General features: G+C 43.1%; 1 protein-coding gene across 1 annotated transcript in view; it reads right to left on the bottom strand.

Annotated features, from left to right (window-relative positions):
• The window catches only part of LOC142934284 (protein kinase C-binding protein NELL1-like), a 202,048-nt gene that overhangs the window by 164,623 nt on the left and 25,362 nt on the right, over positions 1-12,063 (bottom strand). The window contains 1 exon segment of the mRNA XM_076078797.1: positions 7,055-7,205. Within this exon segment, the coding sequence (XP_075934912.1) occupies positions 7,055-7,205 (151 nt within the window).

The following is a 12,063-nucleotide window of genomic DNA, read 5'->3' as shown; positions in this document are numbered from 1 at the left end:
GATTGATACCACTCTCATATCTGTTATATGCTTGCAGCTAGAAGCCAGTTAGCTTAGTCTTGATTGAAAACACTGTGTACTCACTCTGGTCCACCGAAGTGCTTGTTTTTGCCACTACCAGGCTCAGATTGTTATTACTGTGTCAACATTATAAATAAAACCCTACAGAGAAATAAAACAGGTTTTTTTGCAAACTTTCGCTTGATCCGATCGTTGTTGTGTGTCTCGCTCCAGAAGAAGTGCGGTTCTGAAACCTCGTGTGGCATCCATATATTGCCGAAATCAGCTAAATATTCAGCCATGACATTGAAAGTCTTTTTGATAACACCAAGGCCGCTTTCTGTCCATCAATACAACTAACTTTGACAACACCGTTTTTCTTCCGGCAACAAGTCACATGACACAATAACAAACAGACCCGATCAAGTCAAATGTTATATTTCTCTATCGGATCCAGTTATGTTTACATAACACAAGCACTTTTAGCAGACTGCATTGACGGTGTCGAATTTCCCCACGCGAATTGCCCCGAGCTCATGCAGCTCACAGTATTATAAATGTGCTGAGAGCAGGAGTTATGGCGATTCAAACTGCTGAGTAATAAATAAACAGGCACAGTGTCGGGGTCGTAGGCTGTGGCTCCTGATATGGAGATTGTGGGCTGTGGAAGGGTCTGGGGAGTGCGGTGACAGCTCTGGGAAGAAGCTGTAGAGGTGACAAGTGGTCTTCATCAAAACGCACTGGTGTCATCTGTGAGAGAAAAGTTTTTTTGAAAAGAATGGCTGCCCCAAGAGTGCTGGGTTGGCTTTATATCATCCTGTCCTTTTTTCTTAACCCAGCGGTGTCATGCTGCGTTTTTTATGGAGGGCAGCTGACAGCCAATTATCTGCTCAATAGGGAGGTCAACACTCTGGAGCTTGTCCGTGGAATGGGAGGAGGAGGTGGTGGAGGTAAACCAGAAACTACGATGTGAGGGAAAACTGGCACTGATGCCTTCAGTAACTGACCTGAAAAATGGGACCAGGATTGGTTGTGAGGCATTCTGCTTCAGTCGTCACATGAAGACCACCCTTGATGGAGTTTCTGGATTCAGCAGATTGTCTCATCACACCGGAGGGTGATGGCAGAAGGTATAGAGATCAATGGGATGTGATGAACGGCAGCAAATGAACTTGTGTTTTCCCAGTGAGTGTGAACACAGTGTGTGTTCACTGCGGCGAAATTAGCAGCAGGGCATGGTGCGAGGCAGACCGCCTCGGGTTCCTCGCAATGAGGTCCATCAGGGCAGTGATGCCATGAGGTTTAAACAGTTGATGGACAGGCCAGAGAAGGATGAACTACAGGGTGCAGAAGAGTAAACAAAAAAACATCCACTTGGGTGCTTCTCTAAAAACAAATCCAAGACACAGCTCAGGAATAACTCTAGATTGTGTAAATTCGTATAGTTTACAATTTTTTGGGCCAATTTCCAGTGGAAAGAAAGTAAAACAATAAAAATAAAAATTAAAAATTAAAATCCGATTTAAAGTGCACCAAAAGACTATAGTATAGTACATGTCGGTTTAGAATTTGAGATTTCTCATATTTGAGGTATCGAACTGAAAAACAGGCAGTGGTATTAAGGATCCCATTGTTGAAAGATACTTTTGTGGTTTCAGATGGGCTTTTTCTTTTCGCCAGAGAGCTTTTTTGTGCTTCATCCTTTCTGGAGGAAAAGGGCAGCCAAGGTGATGAAAGTGTCTGGGGTCTGAATACTGTCGGACAGGTGAGGGAGGTCTGGTAGTCTCAGGGGTGAGGAGGCTCAGGAGGATCCTGTCATTCAAACTAACAACAAACACAGTGGAGGGGAAGTGGGAGGCAGGGTGAGGTAAGATTGCCTTTTTGAGCCTTTGTGGTGCTGTGTGAGTAATTTATTTTCCTGTGGGTTTAATGTTCTTCAGACGTCCTTCTTATAGGCGTCTTCAGCAGAGCTTCTCCGCCCAATGTTTTTTGTTTTTGAAGGCAATTTCCAAAAAAATGGAGGACGGACCCTGGACCTACAACCGATAGATAATTGAGAATTATTCAATTTTGAAGGAGCGCTTCTATTTTAACCAACACAGCTTTTCTAGCCTTTACGGCACTCGTTCAGCGGTCCAGGAAACACGCCGATCAATTGCATGCGTTGTAAATGAAATCACGTGATGCTACTCAGACAATCAAATATGTGTATTCCGATAAGCATCGTGGTTTGCGTGAGATACACACACACAATGAGAGAGGGGGGAGAGAATGAATAGTCGGAAAAGTATGTGAGTCAGAGCAGTTATTTCACATGGCGTTCTGCAAAAAGAGAAGAATGGACAGCGAGACCAGAGAGACCAGAGCCTTTCACCAAGAATCGACAGACTCTTACATGTTAATTCTTCCCACTGGCAGTTCAAAACCAGTATGTCTCATATGTTCAGAGACGATTATTAAAAGCAGCAATGATAAGCGCCACTACGAGACAAAGCACACACCTTTTGAGCAAACGTGTGTGTGTGTTTGACTGATTGATTGGTTTTAGTAACATTTTAAATCCCCTCTCCTCCATCTCTGTGTGCTTTCAACTCCCACCTCGTGTTGACTTCAGCTCAGCATGTTTCCATAAAAGAGAAGAACCTGTAAGTGCTCATGAACTGAGGCAAGGAGGGAGAGACAGGCCTGTAGAGTGACAAAGGGCAGGCAGATGAACAGAGCAGAGGAGCTGGCTGAGCATCTTAGGTGTTTAAGTGTTCAGGTGGGAAGAGCGCTGGAGAGACTGGGCTTTGAGCTAGTTCATCACAGAGCTTCTGCCACTTGCTGACAATGAGAGCGTTGCTGGGACTCAAAAAAAACTTGCTGGCTAGGCAGAAAGAGGCTACTTTTGTTCTATTCAGCTTAGTGGAGCATCAATAAAAACCTTCTCTCCCGTTCCCCAGTGCCGGGCACAAGAAGAAGAAAGAAAAGTTTCTTCTGCTTTTGCAGCGGCTACGCCGAAATGCTTTCATTTCGAGAAGTTTTCACTTTGAGGATGAGAGAGAGGGAGGATATTATCATATTGGGAAAGCGGAGCTGGCAGAGGAGGTGGGAGGAAAGAGAGGATGGTTTCGATTGTGCTGAGAGGAAGACGAAGAAGTTAAAGAAGGGACAGAAGGAATGTATGATTGGATTCGGCGGAGTGATAGAACTAGCTGTCTGCTTGCTGGCTGAATGGGAGGCCTGCGTTATAATGGGAAAGAATGGGCATTGGCCGAGAGCTCTAATAGGGCCTTCAGAGGGGATTCAGAGGTTCAGAACAAATCCTCGGTCACAATGGGGCACAGGTCTGCTCCGAGCCAGTCAAGCCTCCATCTCGCCAAATTTAATTACACTCACAGTGTTGGAGCCTGATTCACACAACAGCTCGCCTCAAAACAACTTCAGCCTGCTGCTGCTTGTCTTGGCTGGAGTTGCTTCCCTATTTCTACATGATCAAATATATACAATATTTGATGGAAAAGGACTTACAGACTTGGGGTTTATTCAGATTTAATTAAGGAATAAATGGTTAGCTATTCAGTCTGTATTTTATCTGTGAATGCTTCATGAGAAAGAAAGTATATTTTCTCTTTTACCCCTATGATGTCTGTCCATGCAGATTGTTTTAGGCTTATGTGTAGAGATGTTGAGAGATCCACATTTAAAACGTCCGCCACCTTCGACAGCGATGTGTCTTTCCACAGACAGAATCCCGCTACTCTGGATAATCCACAGGTCTCACTGTGTAAAGACATTGTTATGCCACCACAAATCCTCTTAGGCAGGAGGTTTATGGTGGATGGATGGGTCAACAAACCTGACTTTGACTTGGAAGACAATTCCGCACTCACATCTCGTTGCCCAAACCAAAAGTAATCTGGTTTCTTTTAAACATGACCGCAATTGCTGTCTTCTTGTGCCTTAATCTAACTAAAGCCTGTACACAGCGGTGGCAGAGCACAAAACAGTCATGGATCATTGTTATTGCCGGTATACACATTACACATATATGCTCATATTGGTTATTTTGGAAGCCAAGGACAAATCATATATTTTGTTATTTTGGTTGGAGGACTTATTGCTCAAAACTAAATAAAAACAATGAGTGTATGGCTACATACCACTAGGGCTGGCTGATAATTCAATATATTTATTGTCCTTCAATGGAATCATATCGCCATGAAAATGTATCAACATATAGTGACACACAATTACTTTGTCTAAAATGACAACTCTTTTCACTATATTTAAATAAAATCTATATTTTTTTAATAATAGCATTGAACTGATCATTTATTGTAATGGTGAATGATATTGACCTTGCTGCGTCTTCTTGAAAGAGTAAGAACCCGATCCAATAACTTAATCTGGTCTTTTTATTTAGTTGTAATAACTAATAACTCTCTGTCCACACGGAATCTGTTTAATGTGCACTTCCGTTAAGTCACTCAAACCACGTACCTATAAGCTGTGCTCTCCAGATCAGACTGGATATGTAACCACTTACAGGATGGGTGAGTTGTACTTGCTATCTTCCCATGTTGATACAACCTAGCCAACAGCAAGTGGGAGACTTTCAGCTCCCTGGCGATCTCCCTCCAGCCAGCCAGTAGTGAAATGAGAAGGTATCGTATCGATTACTCTTCATTTCAACTTCATAAATTAGAAATGCTCCACTGTGGGAATTTCTAAACGAGCGACAGGAATGATTAGAAAACAGAGCGTCCAAACAGATGTTCAGCTCCACACCGAGCAGCGAGGCTTCACTCGCAGCCAGTTAGGACATTCAACCCGATTAAAAAAAATTGGATTTGATTTCATGGCCGAACTCGCTCACATCATATTCTGATTAGACACGGTACACACAGCATCCCAATTCGCGCCACCTCTTTTTGTTTTAATAAGTTAAGGTCTATCAAGAAGCCTGCAAGGCTCATCTCTGGAGGAGAGCTAATAGCTGGATATGTGTCTGCTTTACTGTCCAATGTTGCAGTTTGTGCAAGTTTAGTTTCTATGGTAATTCTTGCAGTATTCCATCACTCATTGTGCATATTAGTCGGGATATAAAAAATGCACTGGTATCTAGATTATTAATTTGCATGTGAACAAAGCCTCTGTTGTAGACATTAAATTCCCTCAAGATGTTTATTTTTGATGAAGTACAGAAATATGTCTTGCCATTTTCGGGAACAGATCCTTAGAAAGTCAACAACAACCCTCTGAACATTATAAATGTCATAGACTGGCTTCAGGAATCAGTACAGTGTCTAACATCCGAGTGTGTTTGAGCACGCCTAAGTGCCTGTAATGCAATATTTGCTTAGTCCGAGCACTCCTCTGAGCTACGTATGCTACACGGAGCATGTCATTGTGCCTGAAGGAGGAGGACAGTACAGTGAGTTGGCTCCATTTATCCTCGCTGCTGTTTGGCCAGTCCGCTGTGTGGCAGGTAATATGAGAGAGACTGTCAGAGAGACAGAGAGAGAGAGAAAGGGGACTGAAAGGCAACTCTCAGGGTCACCTTAAAAGCACAGCAGGGGCCAACACATTTCTCTTCAAGAGCGGATCATACAGTAGGGGCTTGAAGAAAAACGAGTGCACAGGCATGCACATACACACCGGTGGAGAAAGATCCTTTGCTTACATAAAAGTAGCAATACCACAAAGAATAAATACTCCAATAGTCCTGCATACTTCACTGAAATCAAAACATGCATCATCTGCAAAATGTACTTGGAAGCATTAAGACGTGAATGATGCAGAACAGTCGTTGTTGTTGTGATATATGTTGTGATTTCAAAGGATTTGATTTCCCTCCTGTAACTGTGCACCGCTCAAATATTCTGTTTAACTGGAGAATACTCACAGTACAGAAGCTAAAGAAGCTGTAACATCCGTTTCAATGGGATTTAATTTAGCATAACAAAGCTTTTGTCTGAGTGATGAATCAAACCTGCAGCTATGTTTCACTGCAGAGTAACCAGATGCCTCTTTTTGCAACATTTTAGAGCAGTGGTTTCCAACTATGTTTGTCTCGTGACCCCTAAAAATCAAGCAATGTATATTTATGACCCCTAATTGCAGATTATGGACCTTGTAGAGTCTCTCTTTTTCGGATTTCTCTAATTTGAAGGATTTCAAGAGGCCAGAATAGATAGAATCCAGTATTTCACAAAAAAATAAGCTAAAAGTAAAGAACAGTAAGAGAAAGAAATGGTATAAAAACTATTGTGACAGATATTTTTAATTAATGTATCCCTTTAATAATCTGATAACCCCTTAGATTAACCCTCGCAACTCTCTCCATCAATCTGCCTTTTTCTTGACTCGCACATACACACTCCCTCGCATGCTCACTTGGACTGCGTGTTTCATAGAACTGAAGGCTTTTACTTTCAGAGGAGTGTCGGGAAAATCAATGTTGCCTGCCCTTCTAAAACAATTCATAGCTGTAGTGTTTCTCAGGGGGCGAGGGGTGAGCTCACTGCTGCCACTCGCTGATGTCCTGCAGCCATCGCATTCTGCAGCAAAATTCAGCCTATTGCAACAAATTCAATAAGACTCCTCGAAAACAGCCAAGGAGAGATAACCAATGTTCAAAAAAATACCTGTACCTATTTCTGTGCTCTGGTTGTTCATCGCAGCTCAGTTACAAGGCCATACATTGTAGTTATCAGGGATGCTGCATGTCTGTTTATGCAGCGTTCTACGATAAAACTCGGCATTATCAGCATACTTGGTATTGCTTAGTGCTTCGCACTCATCTTACAGACACAATATATGGAAGGTTATCTTCCTGCCCTGAGCATACAGGAGGATACGGTGCATTATTCCACCCGTAGACTTGCCCTCCCATCACACGCCGACTTAAACTGGCAGTGGAGTAATCTCGCACTGATCTTTACTTTACTACACCTCATCGACAGCCATCTACAAACAGCCATGAGTGAGATGAGAACGTAAATGGGAGAGTGCAGTAACTGTACAGAAAAGGAGCTGCGGGCCAAAATGAAGAGGATTACAGACGGATTACCTGTGTTCTGACTCGTGGATGGAGAATATGACTCCTGACGTGGAGGACTTCTGCTGGATGGAGGCCAAGAAAGTAAACTCACTTTTCCTCCTGAACAGCTGCACCACTTTCTCTGTGATGTGTGCCGGGGCGTGAACTGCTCTCCCAACATCTGAAGGAATAAAGTAAAATTGAAGGAAATCATGAGCTTGTGTAAACCCCTTTTCACAGGCGATGCGCTGCTGCGTGCATCCTGCATGTGCGCTTGCCAAAAGTGGGAGCAACATATTAAGCTATCTAATCACACATGGTGGAACACCTTCACACTTTGAAAGTATATTTCATCAACAGTTCTGGCAGCGCTGTCAGAGAAAGTAATCGTTTGATGCCAACTCGCTACACCAAACTAGTGCAAGAAAATTGATACTTAGACAGTAAACTTTGCATGTGTGTGCCTGTTTACACTTAAAAGAACATTATGTCCTCGAAAGATTTTGCCCTTGGTAAGTCCATCTACTTGTGGACAGACCTTTTTGCCCACAGCTTTGTAGTTTGCTTCTAAGGGATAATACCAGACTGAAATTATAAGTATATATAACAGTTTCTATTGTAAGCAATGTAGTGGCAGGACTTTATGGATTTTGTATTTACATTCATGGTCCACAGAGGATGAGTCCTACTGACTTTGGTGACTCTTCATCTAGCACCACCAATAGGTCATTTTAAAAAAAATTGTAATTCATGATCAAACACATGCAACACTGACATTAACATCAGTCTCGGATGTGCTTTGTGTTTCACGCTAATTAGCAAATGTTAGCATGCTAACATGCTCAACTTAGATGGTTGACATTGTAAACAGACTAAACTGGTTTCTTACGGTGCATGTCCACAAACACTTCTATTGCATCAACGATAGTAAACACAAATTCAGTGAACATCCTTTTTTGTGAAAAACAAACTTTGCGTGAAGCCTCTATTTTCACTCCACTACCATGATAACCAGCTAAACAGCTTTTTAATGTCACTCATGTGAAGATGGTCACAATCATCCCGATAATGAAAAAAAAAAAACATGATCAACTCATCGCTATCGGCGACTCCTATATTGTCCCATCCCTTTGTATGTGAACCTGAATGTAGGAGAGGAAACCTGAGGAACTTGTTGCAACAGCAACTACATGTCTGAGCCTCCAGCACTGAGGACTAATCTGAGCGCCAGGCTGTGGATCCACACAGCCGGCTGTACATGACAGACAGTCCAGTGGAGAGGAGCCTGTGGCTGTCTCAGTGCAGGGCTTTTAAAACTCCCCAGGGAGACAGTGGCCCGCCTGCCTCCACACTCAGCCTCCCTGCTGTCAGAGCCTATCGGATAGAGCGCCTCTTCCTCCGGTCCTCATTAGCACACAGCTTCAAATCTTCAAAAACACACTATTTTCATGATGCGAAGATCTGATTTGTTTTTTACTTTCCCCTGACTGACAAGAGAAGAAAACAATAAGCTGTGCGGTTCACTTAAAAGTCGACAAATTGTTTCCACATTAATTCAATCCCATTTACACTGCAGCTATCTCTCCTCGTGTGTGCGCTTAATACAGTCAAGTTCACGGTCTTAACAGCTATGATCGATACAAACTAATTGTTGTAATGAGTCCCACTCGAAACAGGCAGCAAAGAAACCAAAGCAGGTGCATGTGAGCTTGGCTACAAATGACAACGGGAGTTGAACTGTATTTTATCTGCACTGATTAACTGCACAACTCGTTCCCCTTCAAAGTAAATAAGGGGCTGCAAGATCAATGCATCAACTGGCTCAGATGCAGATGCATTGTTCATTACTACAGAATGACCAAACCAATTTATAGAGTGTTTTCTGATCCGCCACATCACATCATAGCACATTAACAGAGCTAAGATAATATGCTAAGATTTAGTCATCCTCAAATACAATTTGACATCTTCCTTAAAATGTGTTTCTTTGTAGTGTGTGTCGAGTAGAAATGTCACGAGAGCAGATACTTGGAAACCTAGTCAATGCCAAAATTCTTAAAACATGACTGTACTCTTTTTTTAACAGTACCGCAGGTCCCGGGGATCTGCGCATTAGACCGACTGTGTCCCGGCGACGACCTTAAATTTCCCTGATAATGCTACACTGTGAACAACAAATGCAAACAGTAATAAAGGGGTGCATATTGAAGTACATCGGATTTATTGTTTTGCTTTTGTTTATTAATGTGGTGTCATATTGGGTATTGAGCATCGTGGAATTTCACTGCTATTAGTGTGGATTATTTTATGGTGTTGAGACACCAAGAGTAACTTTATCTGCATGGGCTGTTTCACAAAGTGCGGTCGTCACATCGTCATATTAAGCCCTGACAAAATGCACTGCTTAGTTCTTTATAATCCTCAAATACTTGACTTGACTTTTGAAAAAATGTAGTATTTTGTATTCCGAACATAATCTGGGTTTAAGTGCAGTCTGTTTACACACAGACGTCTGTAACAAGAGCTAGAGAGACCAAATGCTACCAGATGCTGCTTGACGAAGGGCTTATAGACCCAACATTGACATGATTAAATTTGACATGCGCGCACACACACACACACACACACACACACACACACACACACACACACACACACACACACACACACACACACACACACACACACACAGTCCGACATGATAGCGTACCAAGTGTCAGTTCTTTACAAACTGTGCTGCACCTGAAGCGGAATTAGCGAACGGAAACCAAAATTTTAAAAAGCCTCACACAGTCAACACACCCTGACAGTGCACTAATAATAATGGATGGATCGGGAGCAGAACTAAAGCAGTGCAGCCCAACAGCCTCCACCGTACAGCAGTCGCAGGCTTGTAGACATAAACAAAGCTATTTGCAGTGACAGGAGGAAACAGGTAGAGCAGGAAGGTTCGTCTCCCAGCAGACAAGATGAGGATCAGTGTAGCAGGCAGCAGCCCGCTGTCAGAACCCCTCCCTCTCCATTTTACAGCTCATCACTTTAATCAGGACCCCAGCGGGTCCTCCCCCAGCTCGGATAAGTCTTACAGATGGCCTCTCTAACTGGCAGTGAGGAAGAGGAGCTCAGCCGTGGTCCGGAGAGACTTCACTCACCACAGACGCAGCCCGTCAAGTCTGCGTGGACTTTTGTCTGGCCCGATATGGACGACCCGTGTCACAGCCAGGAAGTCACATTACTGTACTGGAGTCAAGTTGTTTTGCCAAGAGCACAAACTAGATCAGGGCAGAGTTGTCTGGCAGGCCGGTGTCCAGCAGGCCAACAACTGGCAAAAGCATGTCTGCGAGCCTTCAGGAACATTACAGTACATCACCTCCTGCTGGTTTGTAGGTGAATGTGTGCAGTGCTGTAATTTGTATTGACTGCTGTAATAGCTGGCTGTTAATTACGAGTGAGATGACATCAGAAAGGGCGACACATATCGGCTACTGTACCTCAACTACCACTTCTGTCTGTATATGAGGATGTGTGCTATGTGCCTCTTTACATGATGCTATACAATGGAGTTGTTGGTGGCAGCCATCCTCAAGTGCAGCAGAGAACGAGAGAAGTGGTCAACGCGGAAAACACACAAGGCAGCAGCAAAGTGCGGCTCGCCCCAGTAACTACATTTTTCTGAGGCCGGGAGGTTTGTTCATGCGCCTGATTCGGGCAGGAAAGAAATCTTTGTAACGTAGGTCAACATGTCACATGTCTGCGGGTACTCTCTGGCTGCACTTCACCACTCGTAGTTAAAGAATAACCAACTTCGCCGCAGAACCAAAACGGCGGGGAGCAGCTCCGTAGACAATGCATGTCGGCTTGCTGCAGGCCTCACTTCACCACTGTTCTGGTGATTGTTTTCAGTGAAAGTTTTAAGAAAGTGGAACGTCGCCACATGTCTAAGGTTTGTTTTGTTGACTACACAGCCCTGAAGCAGGGACAAAAAGCACTTGACATTTTAAAGATACAGACGAAAAGACAGAATATAATTAGGGCTGCAAGTAACAGTTTTTCTTTTTTTATATGCTAGATTTAGCATCCAGCCCAAGAGTATGTCTTCAAATAACTTAGTCTGTCTGAATAACAATCCAAAACCAAAAGACAATGTGAATTGACTTTGTCAATTCACATTTATATAAATCAGAAAAAAGAAGCGCATCCTGGGGGTGGCGCTCAGTTTCTGATTTGTGAATCATCTTTTTTAAACTACTTAAGTTTGGAACTCATAATAAAGCTTAGTTCTCGTAATCAGATCATTTAAATGTGCATACAGGCTGACCTTAATCTGGATAAAGTGAATGTCGGGGCATGCCTGTTTAGCAGATACACAAACACACTGTCTCTAGAATCGGGCGCCAGATCAAAGAGGCTGTCCCTGTTGGACAGTAGTCACATTGTTACGGTCCCCGCAGCAACACATTCAGCATCACTGGCAGCTGCTCAGAGGCTGCTGGGTGTCAGCAAGGAACAACATTAAAGGTACAAGTAACACATCAAAGTTTTCTGGCATCAGTTGCAGCCAATTAACTAAGCCCACAATGACGGACCGATAACAAGATAAAAGCTTCTTTTCATTGGCCATCGCAACCCATCGAGCTCCCCGTGATTCCTTCTGGCAGAGGAAGTGCTGCTGACAGATCCATCCACCCACCCACATACCGAACAGGTGCCATGTTTCCCCCTTTGGCTCATGTTCCTCTTAATAGTAGTGCAGATAATGAAGTATTTGTGCCCTAATATCTTGCGGCACAGACCTACAGTACGCCCATCGTATGGCCCTAGTTTGAAGCAAATAATCATGAATAATAGTAGAACTTTAAAGCACTGTATATGGAAAGAATAAAGACAACAAGTTAAATCCGGCAATTCTAAGATCAAAAAAAGAAATGAAACAAACTGCAATACCATAAAATGAGATTTTGGAAAACGAAATAAACAAAAAACAACTATGAGGCATATTAGTAAAGGAGAAATACTAGGGCTAACATTAAGCTTTAAAA

Source organism: Anarhichas minor, unplaced genomic scaffold, assembly GCF_050575085.1.
Source record: "Anarhichas minor isolate MPS153535 unplaced genomic scaffold, ASM5057508v1 ptg000067l, whole genome shotgun sequence".
NCBI classification, from domain to species: Eukaryota; Metazoa; Chordata; class Actinopteri; order Perciformes; family Anarhichadidae; genus Anarhichas; species Anarhichas minor.
This window is presented reverse-complemented; position numbering and strand designations above follow the sequence as displayed.